Source organism: Apaloderma vittatum, unplaced genomic scaffold (assembly GCF_000703405.1).
Source record: "Apaloderma vittatum isolate BGI_N311 unplaced genomic scaffold, ASM70340v1 scaffold3081, whole genome shotgun sequence".
Classification (NCBI taxonomy): Eukaryota; Metazoa; Chordata; class Aves; order Trogoniformes; family Trogonidae; genus Apaloderma; species Apaloderma vittatum.
The window spans coordinates 14,764-33,918 of NW_009700625.1; the positions used below are offsets into that span (position 1 = coordinate 14,764).

Below are 19,155 nucleotides of genomic sequence, written 5' to 3' on the forward strand. Positions count from 1 at the left end.
TGGCTGCTCATTCAGCAGTCTACTTTTAGTGCTCCCACCTTCATTTTGACACCAATCCCTTCAGGTTGCACCGGGCAAGTCATTCCCTGTCCTTGCTGAGGATTCCTCTGGCTGTAAAGTGCAACTGCTGTGAGAGAGTTGTCAGGAGTGATAATTTCCTATTGCGAAAACATTTAAGGATGAGCAAGCAAGGCCAGATTCACGCGAGTCAGAGATTTAAAGATGATCATACCGCAACCACTTTGCAGATCAAACTTTCTTAGTCCCGCAGTAGAAGCTACAAAAACCGAAGGGAATCAGCCTTCCCGAGGTAAGGAAACAAGCACAGCTCAAAGAGCATCAATTTCTTCTAATGAGCCTATCGAGTGTCTGTTCCAATATCTTTATGCTGCTTTGTCTGTCTTTCTGTAAGGACCAAAGCGCTTGAAATTGAGAGCATTTCCTCCTGCAGCAGCGGATACCCAGTCTTTAAAGGTTCTGGAGTTTGTGACGGTGCCAGTGCCACAGGTGTGCTCTTACCCTGACCTCGGGTTGGTGCGAGACCAGCCGGGGCTCATCCAGGAGCCTGCCCCTCTGTGGTTCTTCCCAGTGCCAAGAGCAGATATCCCACAGCTGTGCAAACATGCGATTTTCCAGTTTTCTGGAAAAGTCTAACTGCAACGTAGGTCTTCTCAAAACACATCCAGGTACTTTACTTTCATAAAAACATATTTATTTTTGTAAAAAAAAAATTTTTTTCTTTTAAAAACAAACTGAATACGATGCATCTGTAATGATTCTGTATTTCTAATCTCAGATCTAAGCCTTCTTGAAACCAGTTCTGATTTTTAATTTACTTAAAGGGTTTTTGAATGCAACTCTCTTCATCACGAGAACATACTTAGACTGCTTTTAAACATGGAGGCATTGAATGCATGCCTAAAGATGTTGCACAGCATTTGAATTCCATTTAGCCTCTAGAAATGCTACATTTGCATTTTCTCTGTGTAGCCTTTCGTTTATTGAACCCACGCGCACACTTGGAAGGAATTTTTAAATGCTAACGTCCATTTTGTGTGCATTTAATGTGTGGTAATGGTTGTGTGGAGCCCTGACGATCAATGCTTGTGCCTGTCGGAACCAAACAAAAAGTGCCTTTGTCTATGCTACCCTGGTAATTTACTCTGATAGTTACAGGTTGGCAACTCTGTCTGCACAGACAAGTCTCTGAGCATCTGTGCTGTTGCTGCTCCATGTACTCATGCTGCAAATCCGAGTGTTCAAACTCTTTTCAAACCTTGCTCAGATAGTGTGATGTGTTTGGGTATCAGGTGATGCTGAAATATTAATGGCCCGCTCTGAATTTCCTCTCCTACCTCAGAAGAAAATGGCCAAATGTTCAGGAAAGTCCCTTTAGTTGAGAAGAGAGTAACTGTAGAGGAGGCATTTTACAACAGCAGATCCTCAAAATAAACCAGGATGCGTTTTAGCACGAAGGATCCAGCTGTTGTGACACTGTTACCTACAGGCGCTTTCTCTCACTGCCTGCAGCTGGGAGCGTAACAGCAGGGAAAATGTGATTTCAAGCACTTTAAATCATTACCTGTGGGAAGCAGAGCAGCGGGTTACGAGTGTGATGGAGTTTTGTATGAACTAAATATAATTAGAAATAGCGTGGCTCAGGACGGGCATTACGGTCCTGCAGGATGAGGAGTTTGGCAGGGAGCCTGCTCAGCCAATGCCAAGGCTTCACCACCAGGTAGGAGATTAGATCTGGAGCCTTCCTGGGAGATCTGTGTAATTTTGGCATTTGAGAGCTGGAGAAACTGAGTTTTGGATTGACTACAGTCCCTTTTCTGAAGCGATGAAGCACAAAAAGAAAAGTTACTGAAAAAAGTGGAAAGAAGTGGATTTTTTTTGTTTTGTGTGGCACAACCGCTAGACACACACAGTCAGGCCAAGTTCATCAGATTATCAAAATTTAATCCATTTCTTTCCCTGAGATGGCTGCTGTACTCCTGTACAATTCTGCAACCAACAAGATATATTTCTCTATTATGAGCTGAAAATTACGGTTTTTTTTCTTTCACCAAGTAATTTCAAGTAGGACAGTTTAACATTAAAATGCAGAAACACTTTCTTGGCTCAGAGTGATAGCATTTGAATTAAAAAGGGTAAAGCAGATGCTTATAATGAAGTAGATTAAGATGTAAAATTTCTAATAGTTCTAATCTCCAGTAATAAAACCTGACATAAGGAAAGATTATAATAGTTTATAGGTATTGCAGAGATTATATCTCAGTATGTGTGCAATATTTTTTCCAAATATTTTTTAATTCCTATTTGAGGTAATTGCTCAGACATTGGTGGTTACTAGGGATGCTTAGCCTGTGATTTATGTCCCTGGGTGAGCTCAGGAAACAGCACTGTGATGTGTGCATCTGTGAGGCAGGTTAATATTCCTTAAATGGTCAGTATTTGAGCTTTTTGGTACAGTGGGGAGAGCCAGGAGAACTGCGGGAGGGAAACAAAATCTCGATGAAAAAAATCAGCCAGCCAGTCCAATTACTTTTTGTCACTGAGAGTATTTACTGAAGTTTATAGAGTTTTACAAGTCTGGAATACGGGTACAGATCTGAAATTAAGGAACACAAGTACATTTAAGATTAGAATACCTTTAGATTCACGGCCCCTGGTATAATGTATTTTATAGAAACTAGAAGTAGATGTGCTACACTCTGGTCATATATGTAAGTGATCAACATAATGTTTTGGTTAGAGGAAGCATTACTGGGGCTACTATTATTTGGGGATAATAACAATAATAACTTTGTCACTTGTACTTCTTTTGCCTCTTGGCAGGTAGCCCTGGTAGCGTTGGGAAGGATAACTGGGTCCGTAGCATGATGATACTTGACACCGTAGGCAAACTCGTGGGTAGATGGGGGCTCTGAATCTGACAATCCTCATGCCTGGTGAATAGTAGTTCCCACAGCTTGGGTCCCTTACGCACCTGAAAAAAAAAAGAAGTTAAAAAAACCCAAACCACATATAATTGTTACACAAAAATTGTGACATGGTCACTGAGCCATAATATAAGGGAGTGCTATGAAAATTCCCTTCCCTAACTCATATCAATTGCTCTTTAGAGGATGAAAGTTTGTTAGTTAATATATACCAGTTAACATTATAAACTGTAATGTGATGAAGCAGTGGAATTTTACTGGAGACTCCGTATTGCTCATGCTTAAAACCCACTAAAGCCTGGCCCTGGAAAGAACTTTGCTTTGTGGAAGCTTAGAGCTGTCCACGAAGGAATCCCCTGGACAGCCAAGATAAGACTGGCATCCCAGCCCCTCTGACACATCTGTGAAACCCTCCCAGCATCATCTGGTGTCACAGGCCAGTGACCCCAGCAAGGCTGACTCTGGGGACACCTGGATCAATAGTCAGGCAGCAAGAATGCTGCAGGAAAGGAGTTGTTTTGCTGTGATTAGTAGTCAGCAGTGTGAATGTGAGTGACTATTCAAATCATGTTATACCTGAATGTCTGAAGGGTGTATGAACCCTGTGTAAAAAACACATTTTGGCTGGGATAAATATTTATTCACTTGCCATTTATTTACCTTTGTATTCTTATGCTTTGCATCCCAGGCCTCCTTGGTTGGCACAGGCCAGACAAGTATCTTAGTAACATCACTTGCATGTATTTGGGCAGATAAGAAAGGCCTGGAAAAGAAGAAATTTAGTGTTAATAAACCGTACGTAAGCATAGATGCAGCGTGTATTAAATACTAGTATGCTTTGCAAATGCAAATATGGGCTTTGCTGCTGTACCTGGAAACAGCAGTTGAGAGGGGGAAATTAATTTCTCTTTCTTTGATGCTGTAGCTCGTTACTCCCTTCCACAGCCAGCCCTGAGGTTACACAAGATGGCAACATCCACCTGTTTTTTCGTGGGCAGAGGGTAAGCTTGCCACAATAACAAGCTCTTTCTTTGCCTGGGAGCCCTCCAGAGCACAGGGGCACTGACTGGCCAGCAGCCTGGTGGGCTACAGGTGGATGTTTTCAATGTGTTTTCTCCATAAATGGTGCAGAAGTAGGCGAGATCATCCCCTCGACGCTTTCTGCCAAAGATGGTTCGAGTGCCAGCGGCACGTGGTCCCTGGGTGAGCTGTGGCATCCCCGAGCTCTCTGCCCACTCCCAGCCTCTCCCCCTTGCCTCTTTCTCCTGCGGTCAGGCACCCTCTGCCATTAAACTGCCAGGTTTTCCCAGCTCACATCCCTTACCTGGCATGTACTGCCCTTAGGAAGTCATTGAAAAGAAGAAAGGATGAGAATACCTTACCTGGATTTGTAGGTGCTGGGTTTGTTTTGGGGCGGGCTTTTAATGTGAAAAAAAATAAAACAAGAAAATAAGTAAGATGGCGTGAGAAAAACATGTGCTTTTATGTAATCAGCTGAATAGAGTTGTCATGGACAAAGGGCTTGCATTAAGAAAAGTGTAGGGGCTTAAATACTACAGGTGTAGTACGTATACGTATTACTAGTGGTAATGGGAACAAGATTTAATTTTGTTTATTCCTTTGTGAAGGCAGATAGTCTCATGCTCAAATGCATGCTCTGCATCTGGAATTGAGTTTCCTGTATGTTGTCAAAACAAGTACATATGTTTTACTGAGGCAGCTGAGTGCCCTTTACCAATGTGTAGTTGATAGGGCCAGACTTTAAAAAGAAAACTTTAGTCTGATATCTAAGCATCTGAGGCAGAGCATTTTCAATTAATGAGCAGAACTTGCAATTCAAGTTTTTTGAAAGATAAATCTCACCGTAGAAAACTGAGGTTCAATGCAAATATCTCTGAGTATCTCAGAGGATTCCCACTGACTCAGATTCAGTGAGAATGCAATTTTAGAAGTGCAGGAAGCATGACTCTAGAGCAAATCTGAATTTATATTGGTGTATGCCCCAGAGATTTCCCCTTCCCTAGTGCTTTCATAAGTACAGGTATTTCTCCTGTATCAATACCAACAGCATTCTTCATCCCTTGATTTGTATGGAAGCCAAAGGAATTATCCCCAAAGTTAAATACTGGATCCATGAAATTATGTCCCTGGAGACTGGAAGCCATGCCAAGACATCTCCAGATCATGACTGACAGAGAACTAAGCATATAAACCAGAGTAATGCTTCATTACGTACCAGTGGTAACGGCTCCTGTCTCAGGAGTTGGAGAGACTGATGAAATGGATGGATTTGTTACTGTGAGAAGAGAAAATATGAAATCAGACATTGTTACAAATACATTGATGACTCACATGAAAACTGGTAAAATGCTCATCACTGTTCAAAAAATGACCAGAAATAAATACCTGGATTTTCAGATGTCGTGGACTCGGTTGGAACTGTCAAATATAAAGTAAAAACCATGCTTCAGAAACTGTTCTATTATTGTGTGAGTAAAGCAAGGACTGTTAACAGGGAGGGAGTCATTAGTTTATTTACCCCCAGGATCGAGCATTAGACCAGTTCTGCTAAAGCTGAAGTCATATGTACCTGCTGCTTCAGATGTTGTGTTTCCTGCAGGGGCTGATCCGAGACATGAGAGAAAACAAAAACCACAGGTTAGCCCTTGTCCCAGCACTGGAAAGGCATGAGGGGCCCAAACCACAGGAGACCCCTGGGTCTCATTCGAGTGGCAGTCAGCCACTGCGTCTGGGAGGTGCTGCCGCTGCCCAGAGCTAAAGGAGAGGCAATTGGGGTTATCCCTGAAGCTAGCAGTTTAAATCTGTGAGATTAAACACACAGTAGTGACAGGGAGCCACTCAATATGTGATCAAAACTTGGGCAGACAGCTAAGTGTGTAAGCCAGAGTAACACTGTATTACTTACGAGTGGTAACATCTGGTTCAGAAGTTGGAGAGACTGTTGCTGTGAGAAAGGAAAGATCAAATTAAATATTGTCTGCATCTCAAGTGTATATTTTTCCTCCAAGACTTACAGCAGCAGTCTTGGCTGCTTGCAAGATCACATGAAGCTCTGTGAGTAACTTGTTTGTAGGGTGGAACGTAGCCCGAGTATCACCGCGTACGACTCTGAATGCACAGGCTGCAGTGACGCAGCTGGTGGTGTGCATCTTCCCCAGAACACTCTATGGCGAGGCCCTGAGCTTCCCAGGGGAGGCAAATAATGCAGCTGGACAGGGCACTGGCTCTGTTGCCTTGCTGGGGGAGCAGGTAGTCTGCTAAATCCTGAACTGAGATGGAAAATGTGAGTGCCTGGCAGTTAATTCCTCAATGCAGGAGCGCTGTGTGAGATGGGGATCCTGCTGTCCTGCATGGTCTGACAGCACCTCTGCTCACCACGGTTTAATGAGTGACCAGAAATAAATACCTGGTGTTTCAGTTGTCGTGGCCTCAATCAGGACTGTCAAAGAGAAAATGAAAGCCATGATTTAGTAGTTTTTCCAATTCTGAGCGAGCTAAGTACAGATTGACAAAGCAAAGCAACGTTATCATTTAAGTGTAATTGGGCCTGGTATAATGAGATCCCCGATCCAGCTAATTTAGAGCACTTTACACCATAATTTGGCATTTGTGTAAACCAGCTTGTGATATTTCCACCACCCGCAAGGGTGGATGGGAAACCATGTGTGTGGTTGCTTGTATCTCCACAGAGGCAGAAGAGCTGAGTGCGGCAGGACACTCCTGTCCCCAGATGCCACCAAGAATCACAGAATTGTTGAGGCTGGAAAAGACCTCTGAATCCATGTTCGCCTGATTACCTTCAATTCTTCAGGGCAAATAATAAGGTAAGGGCGCTCTCACCTCCAAGAGACCAAGAATTTCAGCTGAGTGCTGCTACAGCCCAGGGCAATCAACACTTTGCTGGAGGGTAACTTGTATTTCACTAAACCTGAGATAGATAAACACTGAAGTGCTCCATACCTGTTGTTTCAGGTGTGGTAAGCTCCAGGGGGGCTGTTGAGAGAGGAAACAAAAAACATCAAAAGAAGGAAAGCCAGATCAATATCTTCAGTTATAAGGTGAGACAAACAGAAGTACAGTCAGGGTTCTCCCCAAAACTGTGGCTGAGGTGATGTTTCCCAAAGCCTTGGAGAAGGCTACAGAGGTTTATGCCATGTTATTGGTGTTTCTACCATGATATTTTCACCCCATGCAAAAGCGGATCAAGTGGGTATGGGTATAATTTCTGTCCTGCCTCTCTACCCAGGCTGAAATCCAATCTGAATTGCTTTTTGCAGTTAAGTAGCTCCACCACTGCAAGGTCTGCCAGAGCCTGGAAGATGAGCTGTCTGGAACTCCTTTATAAATTAAAAAATTTAAAAAATTATGTGCAGCTTGGAAAGGTTAGTTGGTAAACAGACATCCTCTTCTGTAAATTACTAAAATATTTAAGCAGGCATGGCTCGTGATGCAATACAGCCTCTTGGTACAGTGGACTGAGAAGAACTGAGTGAGTTAGGAATGCAGGCTGATCATCTCAACCTGAAATTCTTCGCCTGGGGCTTGCAGCTCATGTACAGCGCATCAAAGATTCATTGCAATTGTTTCTCAAATATCGGTTGTAATTATCTGTCAGTAACCATCAGCTTAAGAGCAGTGCATGATACCAGAAAAATGGGTGAGGAGAAGAAATAACAAGAATAAAACCAAGATGAAAATATGGTCCTCTTCAGAGGGGTAGTAGAAACCTTACTCAGTTCTTCAGGAATATGTAATTCTCATGGCTACTTTTATTCTTTATATCATTATAACAGCGCAGCGCAAGTATCACTTCCATATGGGATCTCACTTTCTCTTGAACAGAAACAGCTGAGACCACAAAGATGCAGTGGCCTGCCAGCCTACACTGATGTCTAGGATCAGACACACCACAGTCATCTAGGGCCAGAACCTCCATCAAATTTTTCGCTTCTGCATCCTCAGCTGTCAGGAATTTTCTTCATTTTCCTCAGTAAATTTCTAATAGGTATGATGCAGATCTTTGAAAATGAGTGCAAATTCATAAAGAGAAGAAAATATGTTTATAAAATTGACAGGAGTACTTTGAAGCTCTTAGGCAAGTAGTCTTTGTCACAACAGCAGATTCCAGGTTGGTCTGCCAAAACCTACTGGATCCCCTCTGGAAGAAAATGTCTATAGCACAGCTCTTCCTCTCTTCTTCCCCCAGACCCAGATACTGGAATCCCTTGTGGGAAGGATGAGATGGCCCCAGGATCTATGGTCCCTGTGGGTGCTGGTCCCACCTGTGACCAGGTGCTCCTGGCCATCCTTGGGTCTCGTCGGCCTCCCCTCTCCCTGCATGGCCACTGCCAACGGTCCGTGTTCCCACAGTGGCTCCAGCATTGTGCCTCTTAATTCATGTTGAATAAGACAGAAAACATGAGTACCTCCACAGATAACACCAGCATCTTCCTTGTGGTAGCAGTTATGTGTGCCCAGCCCTCTGTGGGAGCACTGCTCCAGGGACGACTCATTCCCTCTGCACTCCACGTCGTCCAGGAGAATATCTCCTGTGCCTTCCCCAAAAAAGGCGTCGGTTTTGGCTGAGATAGCGTCTCCGCAGCCCAGATGCCTGCACACAACTGCAGCATCCTTCATGTTCCAGCCATCGTCACAGACGGTTGCCCAGCTCCCTCCGTGAAAGATTTCAAGGCGCCCAGAGCACCGGTCCTCTCCGTTCACCAGCCTAAGGGACATGTCTCAAAAAAGCGGGTGGAAGCGCACGATCACTCGGCAGCCTTAGAAAGAGGCTTTCCAGGTGCATTTATCAAATAGCAAAAGGCAGCTTTGTTGTGTCACACAGAAAGTGGCAAAATTATGAAAGTAATCTTATTGTAACAAGCCTTATTGTGTAGGTTCATCATCATAAATCCTTATTCTCGTAGTGTGCCATATACACCGGCAAGAAAACATTAAGATTTGGTTTCTGTTTCAGGCTCTGGTGTGTATGTCCATAGCTAACATAACCATTCCTATTGATATCAGTGTTCTTTAACAGCAAAACTCCTAGAGAAACCTGAGGTACCTCAGAAACTTATCTTACGCACATTTACTTGCTTTGAAAATCTGAACTGTTAATTTTTTTTCTTCCTAGCACTGCTTAAGTCACTGTGTAAAATATATCAGCTGTGAAAGCTTTGCAGACCCATCTAGGGAGAACTCACCAGCTGGAACAGGCTCCGTTGTGGCTGGGGGAGTAACTGGCTCTAGGAGAGGAAACAGAAAAGTGAATTTCAAGTTCTACAACAGAGGATGCTTAATATCATTCTTCAGTTACTGTGTGGGAAAAAGAAGAAAGCAGTAGTGATATAGAGCCACCCATTCATCTCTCAAAGCATCAGCACCCAAAGGGAGCAGGCTGCAACCCCTTTTTTAAATTTCAGGTGTTAACGGGTCATCCTGCAGGTGTAATCTTTGTTTTCTGTGTAGGACATACTCACCAGAGACACACGTCTGCGTGGGTTGCGTGTTTAACTCCACTTGAGGTCTTCACAAAAACCCCCACCCTAATTCTGTTAAAAACTTGCTTTGATTTTCCTCAGGGAAAGTTATGCCCAGGATAAGCCGTAAACAAGTGTCCTTTCAGCCAGTTACATTTTGGTCATTTCAGGCTCATAGAATGCCTGTCACATGAATGATATTTGTCCGTGGACCTCCACTTGTCATGGCACTGGTCACCGTGACACGGGGTCTCCAACTGCACGTGTTTCCAGTTAGAATACAGAACTGCTGGGAAACTGGGAATTGATTTCGAAAAATCGTAAAGGAAGTTGCTAAAATTAATTTCCTACTAAATACAAGAAAAAGCAACTGGATTTACTAGCCATGGTTCATAATTTATAGGAAATCAGGACTAGGAAGATTGAAATATAATAATGGTGATGTAAAATTATGATTCAAATAGTAGCATGTAAAGGAGTCGGGTAGTAGATTAGGAAATGGCATCATATGAGATTGACAATGACATGGCAGGTAGCCAAAGGTTTTGAGAATTACAACAAAAGTTTAAAACACAAACCTGTGTGAATAAACCGCATGAGTTAGCAAAAAGAAAAAATGTGGTAGAACTCAGCAATTCTCATAGGCCTGAAACAATTCCGCTGATGGAAACAAGCGGCAGGGAAGCCTGCACTGCTCATGAAGCAGTAGTTTGTGAGAGATGTGTTGGCGTACCTGCGCAAACAACGCTGGCGTCCTCTTTGTGATGGCAGTTATGGACAGCGATCCCTCTGTGGGAGCAGTCCCACAGGTTGTCTTCATCCCCTTGGCACTGCACGTCATCGAGGAGGATGTCCCCAGAGCCTAGGCCAAACTGAGCTTCGGGCAGAGCTAGCAGAGCTTCTCCACACCCCAGCCTCCTGCAGACCACCTCAGCCTCTGCCAGCCCCCAGCCGTCGTCGCAGACCGTTCCCCAGCTGCCGTTGTGATAGAGCTCGACGCGGCCTGAGCACTTCCCGTTGCCGTCTGCCAGCCGCAGGGATGGAGCAGAGCTGTCTGCCAAGGAGAAAGGCCTTGTGTCGTGGGAGTTTATCCAAGGAGGTGGCACAGCTTGGCCAAGTACCACCCCGGTGAAGACAGGAGCAGGTAGCCCGCAATGTAGTCTGTGCTGACAAAGAGTCCTCCCCTGAATTTTGGTTGCTGTAGGGAATTATAAATGCTTGAACCCATCCGAACGGGCATGAGCATAGTCCTCTTCCACAATGTGTTGATGTCTGGGAGAAATAGTTCTCACCTGTTCAGCCAGCTGATCCACTTTGGGCATCAAGGGGAAGGTTTCCTACCTTCTCTTTATCACCATTTTCATCTATGCTGTAGTGCTGTCTAAAGGATGAACACAAATACCCAGAGGCAACCTTTTCCTGGGATACTTTGCAATCTAAGGGACATGTTTTTTCCACACCTTCCTTTAAATAATGCCTGGTTCAGTTTCTTTTCCCATCCTTGCTAACTCTCTGGCATAACAGATGGTTGGCACAGCATCATTTCCTCAGAATAATAGCAGAGCTGTTTGTACAGGCTGGGCTCATTTCTGCGAGCTGAGTACTTACTGAATGCTCCACACATTTATCTCACTTTCAGAGGGAAAGGCTTTTACAGATCTGAAGTTCCAAATTGGTTTTATGGGCCTAGAGTGTATTTTTCTTTCAGAGAATGAAACCAGAGACACCGCCAACAAAGTAATTGAATTCCTCCTAATTTGTGGCCATCATAAAGTGTACGAAGTATACACACCTGTCTAACTCCTTGGTGGGTCAGTAGTTATGAGGTTTTCATTTTGGGACATTTTGCTGTCAGCTGGCAGCTATTTGTAACCGGCTAATACACATCCATTCAGAATGAAGCCCATGTTTCCTAGGACTCTCTTTCTCCTTAATTCCTTTTTGCTGACCATGATCAAAGCTCTTTCCATCTGAGCACCATGCTTATCATCTGCTTCTGCAAAAGTTGGCTATGAAGAAATGCCAGCAGCAATGTGCTCGGCTCACTCCCTAAGATCTAGGTCTAAACTTCTACAAGACTGCCCAGTATGATTTCAGGGAGAACAAAAGAGAATTGAGACCTGTTGATCCAGGCATTGAGTATTCACTAGCAATGGTGGGAAGAAATAAAAAGTTTGAGAGCTGGAGTACAGTAGCAATCTAAATCCAGGTGGGAATAGTGAGGAAGAGGCAGATTAAAAATTCTATATGCAGATCCATGTCTTAGTTTAAATTACAGGCAAAAATAAGTCTGTTGTGATCCAGCTGATATTTAAAATGGCTTTACTGGGAGGGAGACATCTTTCCTATTAAGGTTTCTAAGTAAATGAAGTATTTCATTAATCTGAAATATGAACATCAATCCAAAATTTTTGGGGGGTGCTTTTTAAGAAAATAAAGGACTGACTAAATAACGGTGCCAAGAATCTTCCATGTAGTCTTGTGGGGGTGTCTACAGACAACAGGCAACATTTTACTTTCAGCAAATTAATAAAAGCAAATAATCTATATTTGTATCTCTTCAAAGTCAATGTTTCGTACTTAGTTAAGAGTAGAATTTAATCAGAGGAATCAGTGAGCACTTAGTTTTCCTGACACTCTGTCACTAACAGTTTACCTGCAGTATGTACAAATGAAAGTAATGAGGTTATTAGTTAGAGCTATAGAGGAGCCTTCTTTTCCCTTCAGCCATTGAGCAACATCCCTGTTAGACACAGCATACAAGAATAAGGTGAAATTGTTTGCTCAAATACTTGGTTGAATAGATACAGGCAAAGCACTGAACAGCTGCAAGCATGTAGTTCCATAGTAGTTCTTAAGAAGCTGTATATGCACCATATATTAGGTACCTTAAGGCTGAATAACAGTCAACAGATTACCCATTTATGAAATTTATCCTCAAATTCTGAAAGCCAAGCAAATAAAAGTAAATCTCAAGGGACCACATTAATTTCTTATTTTAACTGGTGTGTGCAAAGAAGGGCAAACTTCTTTCATCCAGCTGTAACAGCGAAGTAAGGCAAGGAGCAAAATCTGGTCAAAGCTCTGTAAAATATTCTTCAGAGTAGGCAAGTTTTAATTTCTATCCTTTGGAAAGGGAAATGACTAGCAGGAAAAAAAACCAGTGACTGGAATTTCTTCGCTGTGCTGAAGATTTATCTATTAATTTCTAAGGCAACATTTGTGGATAGATCTTGAGCACGAAAATATTGTTTGAAATTAGGTTAACAGGTGGAACAGTAAGGAAATCTCTATGAAACTTTCTAGTGCTGCTGCCTCTGGTGTTGAGTCACAGCTCTGAACTTCCAACCTCACAGATAAGGCTGTGCAAGACAAACTATGTTAAAAGAAGGTTGTAAAAAGAGGGATTATCAATTGCCCTTGTAATTGTTTATCATGTTATGAAGTAACTTGGGCTAACAGATGGTGTGGGTGTTAGCCAGCCAGTCACAGTTACTGGAGCACAATGAGATCCTCAGTCCTTACCGCTGAAACTGGAACAGCACAGCGTGGCAGAAGGAAAGACACAATCTCTGTGCTCTCTGGAGGACACAGTGAGAGTTTGGAATGATCTTCATAAACTGGATAAATGTGAAAAGTCAGCAAGATGAAATTCAGTTAAGGCGGGCGGAATGGGCTGCTCATCAGAAAGAGAAAACCAATGCACAAAGGCAAAATCATCCTTACAGCTGGCACAGAATGACCACAGAAAAACTAAAAGTTGGTCCTGTTAACACTACAGTGAGCCAGTCCAGTCTCATTCTTGCTATCAATTTCTACTTCATCAGAAGAGGAGGTAGAACAGCATGTGGAGGATAGGAAGGTCTCAGCTCAGGTCTCAACTGATGGCTGATGCGAAATGGCCCCATCTGGGTGAAATTCTGAATTTAAGATACTTCAATACCAAAGAAATTGTTTCATAGATCAGTTAAACTGGCTCATTAAAAACTTGCTTAATGTATTACAGAAGAGATGCCAGAATAAGAGCTGCCTCAACAAAGAGAATGGAAAAAGCCTGGGACAAATACAAACACGTTGCAGCACAACCAGCGTTGAAGAAGGGCTGAACCCAAGCTCTGTATTAAAAATCTTCCACTCCCCGAATGGAGACCACTAAAGGTGCCGAGGAGGAATATGTGAATGGAACAAGTATACGAGGAGTGCCCAGGGTTGTCTCCGAGACACCTGTGTGCAGCTCAGAGACTTTCTGAGCCCAAATGCTGCTTTGTGTGGTGATGCAGGACAGAGGCAATTTTTCTCCTAATGAAACATCCTGGGATGGATCAAGAGAAGCGTGGTCAGCAGGTCAATAGAGGGGATTCTACCCCTTTTCTCTGCTCTTGTGAGACCCCACCTTGAATACTGCGTCCAGTTCTAGTGCCCCCACCATAAGAGGGATGTGGATCTGTTGGAGTGTGTTCAGAGGAGGGACACAAAGAGGATCCAGGGGCTGGAGCAGCTCTGCTACGAGGACAGGCTGCGGGAGCTGGGATTGTTCAGTCTTGAAAAGAGAAGACTCCTGGGGCACCTAATAGCTGCCTTCCAGTACCTGAAGGGAACCTACAGGGAGGCTGGGGAGGGACTTTTTACAAGTGTCCACTGATAGGACAAGGGGAAATGGGTTTAAGTTGAAGGAGAATAGATTTAGATTGGATCTGAGGAAGAAATTCTCCAGTACGAGGGTGGCAAGACTTTGGAATAAATTGCCCAGAGATGTTGTGGCTGGCCCCTCCCTGGAGGTGTTCAAGGCCAGGTTGGACGGAGCCTTGAGTAGCCTGATCTGGTTGAGAGGCGTCCCTGCCCATGACAGGGAGGTTGGACTGGATGATCTCTCAGGTCCCTTCCAGCCTAGGCCATTCTGTGATTCTGTGATTCTGCGAATACAAGGCCCAGAGGTTGCACCTGGCTATTCCTTACCGTCACTCAGCGCAGAGGGCGGTGCTGGAGTTGTCGATGCCTTCATAACATCTGTGATAAGGGCAAATGTGAGCCAGTCGTCTGTTTCTGTGACAGAAAGATCTGTTGAAGCTTTGAGGAAAAAAAAAAGGCAATAGCAACAATGAACAATAATGGCCAAACATGAATATAAACTGGAATTAGATTTTTAGTTAAAACGATCTGGCTTTGTCATTTTGCTGGAAAAGAGTGAAAATACAGGAAGTTTTGCTTCAGAGAATAAATACAGCTTTATCCCTTGTACTTCTATCTCAGCCTCTATCATAATACCGTAATAAATAAATATTTAAATTTTGGATTTTTAAGCTTCTTAGCTACTGGAGAATGAAGCAATATGTTCTTATCCCTCTCTGTTAAAACTTTTTTGCCTATATTTTCCGTACAGTATGGCTTTCCCTGAGCTCACTAAGACTCCAGATTGCCTTTGCAACTATAATTCTGTCTTTGTAAGCTGTCCTTAGGGTTCCTGGTGTAAATACTGCCTCAGTCTCTTCATTTACTGAAGTAGATGCAAAGGAAGAATACAGGGGTGCCAAAAGGACTGCGAAAGAGTTGAGGAAATACATTACTGGAGAAAAACATCAATCAGTGACAGAAACTGGAGCTGGATGATTGCTGATATGATTGTGATTATGTGTTCGAAGGAAAAAGCAATTGGATTATAGCTCTTAAAATCTGGTAATCTGAGTCAAAACTTCAAGTAATTATTCAGGCAAGGTGATATTTTGGTCATATTGACCATAAGGGCCTGAGCAGCAGAGCTGGTGGCTCAGGCAGCAGGCATTCAGGTGAATTTTCTGGTGATATTCTCACTAGGCAGCTCCACAAAACCATGCCACCATCATGAATGGTCAGAAAGTCCCACAGGGACAAGTGGCAAAGTGCAACAAAGCAGGTTCTGTACCGTGTAAAGTGGTAGTATCTCCATCTTTAAGATGGGGAAGGAATTATCAAAGATTATTGACTCTTTAAAATGTCCCAGCCTGGTTTAGTCATAGATGTTCTCCACTTTTCGTATAAAAGTAATGGTATTTGGACACTTTTGTGGATACCTGAAGTTTGCGCAAGCAGCTTAAAGTTCCAAATTGTTCATAATTACGTATGTCCCAAACTTTGACAGCCCAATGTTTTAGAAATGACAGGTTCGGAAGCTGGATTCTTTCTTCACTGAGACGATTAATTAGCAATTGACTGATCTTAAATTTCATGCAGTGATTGTAAACATAGAATCCTTTAGGCTGGAAAAGACCTTTACGATCCTGCCAATGTAATCTATTTTAAACACATTTGAACATTATTATTATTAAATTTTATGGCATAGGGTCTGTACCTACCTTCAGTAACGGTGGAAAAGACTTCTGGAGCTGCGGTATCATTCTCTCCTGTAAGTGGGGTGGGTGAAACGTGTGATTCTTCAGTATTTTCAGAGCCTGTAAGAAGAAGAAAGAACCATGGAAATGAGAGGAAAAGAGCCTTCAGGTAAGGCTGAACTACTGTGATCAGATCTTAATGAACTGAATTGTCTTCAGGCTTTCTGGAAAAAGGAGTCTGTGTATTAGTTATCTTCCACATCCACGGACACGGCTCAGAAGTAGATCTTCATTTTAATGTTTTGCATTATAAGCATCAAAAAAGTTTCAGACTTCTTTCACTGAGAGCGAGAAAAGCAAAAGGAATGTGAGAAGCAAAACCAGACATTAATGTTTTAACCTTGGCAGTAACATTTATTGGTATATGGTTTCCCAATGCTGTAACAGGGCATGTTTTTTCAACTTTATTAAGAAGTTCAAGAGGTAAATTAACACAGGGCACTCTGGTTCTGCAGAGGGAAACGTTTATTACACCTATCCCCGGCTTACCCAACTGAAAATCTTTCTCCCAGCGGTACAGGAGTCATTGGAGAAAGGAGGGTGAGACCATCAGGACTGGCACTGAAATGCAGCATCTGTTTTCCCTGCAATTCTCTGCCAGATCGCCTTGCCCTTTGGAGCATCGCTGTTAGCAGGTGGGAGTCGTGCCAAAGAGGGGAGGGAGGCTGGAGAGAGAGCCAGCTCTCTGCTCCCCAGCTCGCTGGGCTGAGCCTGCAACAGCCCGGACCACGGGTTCTCAGCTGAGTCTGAGCTGAGAAATCCTCAATGGGGAGAAGAGGACCTGCTGTTCATCCTGGATTGGCTTGATGAGAAAGCCCAGGCCTGGAGGTTTAATGTTTCTGGAGTTTTTATGAATCTCGGTCACACAAAATCACAATGATGTGGGCACTTTTGCTTTACAAAATTTTAAGTGTAGTGTTTACAGCTAAAAGCTCAAAGGTGTTACTCATTAAATGCACATATTCCTGACACATCCTGACAGCCCGGTATTTTTCAAGTGAAGATATTGTAAGAGGGTTGTTCCTTTATGGAGACGTTTAATTTGTAGTTGTCTGTTACGAATACTTTACAGATTTAAATGATCACATCTTAATCCATCTGAAAAACTCAGTTTAACAGAATCTTTGTTTTAGATAACACTTGAATATGGCTGTTCTTACCTTTACAGACTGTGGTTGGGATTTTGGGAGTTGTAAAAATTTCCTCTATGGCAACAGTGGATGCCAAAGACGTAACTGAGGCCAAGGAAAGTACAAAGAAGAGGAGACATTGACAGCAATTAGCACTGAACATGTAAACTGAAATCTTGATGAAAGTAAGAAGATTTGGGCTTTGCAAGGCAGTGAGTCAATGCACAGCCCTTTATTTCTGCTGAAAGAAAAAGATTTTCACCCTCATTTAATATTAATAAAAAGGACAGGAGATATTTCTGACTGCCAGAGATGCAATAGTCATTTGGTGGAGATGAAAAATGGCCATAATCAGGGGAAATAAAGAATAAGATTTGTTTTGCGCTGCAGAAGTGTCTCTGAACTCACAAGTGAACCTCACCTTCCTCAGTGGTTGTGAAGGTCCCTGGAGTAGAGGGTGTCTCTGTGCTTGAGCTGGAGGCAGAGGAGGAATCTGCAGAGGTGACCAGGGGGTGAGGAAATAGATTACTAAATAGAAACAGCATGACACAAAAGAAAAGACATTTCAAGGATCTGAGAAACCATTAATATTTCAGGCTTCATGGGGAAAAAAAATAATCAGTTCCCTGGAGTTTAACTTTTGGAGATGTAGCTCCTCTTCCAAGTAGTAATTATAAGTGAACCTGGGAGAGTGATGCAACCAGTGCACCTCTCATTTCCCCTCTACCTTTGCATTAACTTAAGAACCGGGAAAAACTAAGCAAGATTATTAAAAGAAATGAAGGGGAAGAAAATATCCAGGTGATAGTGCCTCAGATGAACTGATTGTAAAGGTCTCACCATACATACATGCAGTCTTGATAATCATATATGCAGATTTTTTATTGTGCAGTTCTTCTAGCTACACAGCCTTTGACTTTGGTTATATTTATGACAAGAGTATTAATTTTTATTTTCAATTCAGACTTTCCTGGATCACTTCCATCTCCTCTTAATTGGTTGCTTTTCTTATTTTGGGAACAGCCTGTAATCAGATGTTGCCTAAAATGGTCCTGAACTACCTTCTTTTCACCATTTTCACACTCAATGCTTGCTGTTACTAATCTTGGTGTTTTGTTCAGGTCACCCCTTTGTTCCTGGGTCACGCAGACCAGCCTAAACACAAGGAGCATCCACACACACATATCAGCTCTACCCTAATTTCCAAGCTCTGCTCTGATGTTTCTTGCATTTATGGTCAAAAGGAAAATCCAAAGAGACTTTTGAGAGCACATAATATATTTTTTTTCACCTGAACAGATGACGCTGACATCCTCCTGGTGTCCACAGTCATGTTTGCTCCAGCCGGCGTGCTGACAGTCCCAAAGGTAAGACTCAGTTCCCCTGCACTGCACGTGATCCAGGTGGATGTCTCCTGTGCCAGGGCCAAAGTAAGACTGTCCCAAGACAGAGACGACTTGACCACAACCAAGCTGTTTGCATACAACGCTGCCGCTGTTCATGGTGAATTGATGTTCACAGACTGTTCCCCATTCGCCTTTATAGTAAACTTCAACTCTCCCAGCGCATCGGTCCTCTCCAGATGCCAGTCGCAGTTGGGGTTTTTCTGAAAGCAAAGCAAAACCTGACAGGTAAACATCACAATTTGTTTACTACCAGGATATCTAAACTTTTTACGTCTAAGCTCGCATCCCAGCCTGCACAGGGACGGGCTGCCCAGTGATTCTGTGTTCCCAGTACCTGGGACTTACTGGGGAGTGCCTGCGATGTGCAGAGCAATCCAGGATGGGGAGCTGAAAGCAGATGCCAGCTCAGTGGGGTTAATTCAGCCCGGTTCACGTGGCTCTGCTGCCTACAGCACCTCGTCTGTCATGGCAGGGTACCTTTGGCAGCGCTGGGGAGAAAATCAGCTCACCCAGAGCTGGCTCATGTAACTCTGCAGGTGTGCCTGGTATGTCCACACTCAGGAGCATGTCTCACACTCTCACCTTTGGGTTTAAATTTGTCTTTTAGCCAGTCTGAAAATTTATTCCATAGCGAGGTTTGTTCTCCATTTCCTGAGCCTCCCGGTGAGTTCCACCACGTACCGCTTGCTGTGGCAGATAAGAAAACATATTAGCACCGTTGTAACATCACAATTCTAGGTATATTTTATGTTTTGAGGGATCTGACCCTAGAAATCCTTATGTATGTCCTTCACATCCAGTGAGGACAT

At 43.2% G+C, this 19,155-nt stretch overlaps 1 protein-coding gene across 1 annotated transcript in view; it reads right to left on the reverse strand.

Annotated features, from left to right (window-relative positions):
- Positions 1-18,913, reverse strand: part of CUZD1 (CUB and zona pellucida-like domains 1) — a 27,704-nt gene extending 8,791 nt beyond the window's left edge. The window contains exons 1-8 of the mRNA XM_009878802.1: positions 18,856-18,913; positions 18,232-18,546; positions 17,362-17,433; positions 15,775-15,870; positions 14,402-14,512; positions 10,179-10,499; positions 8,393-8,704; positions 6,927-6,959 (exon numbers count right to left, since the gene is read on the reverse strand). Coding sequence (XP_009877104.1) covers positions 6,927-6,959; positions 8,393-8,704; positions 10,179-10,499; positions 14,402-14,512; positions 15,775-15,870; positions 17,362-17,433; positions 18,232-18,546; positions 18,856-18,913 — 1,318 coding nt within the window. The remainder of the gene's footprint in view (positions 1-6,926; positions 6,960-8,392; positions 8,705-10,178; positions 10,500-14,401; positions 14,513-15,774; positions 15,871-17,361; positions 17,434-18,231; positions 18,547-18,855) is intronic.
- Positions 18,914-19,155: the final 242 nt, after the last annotated feature.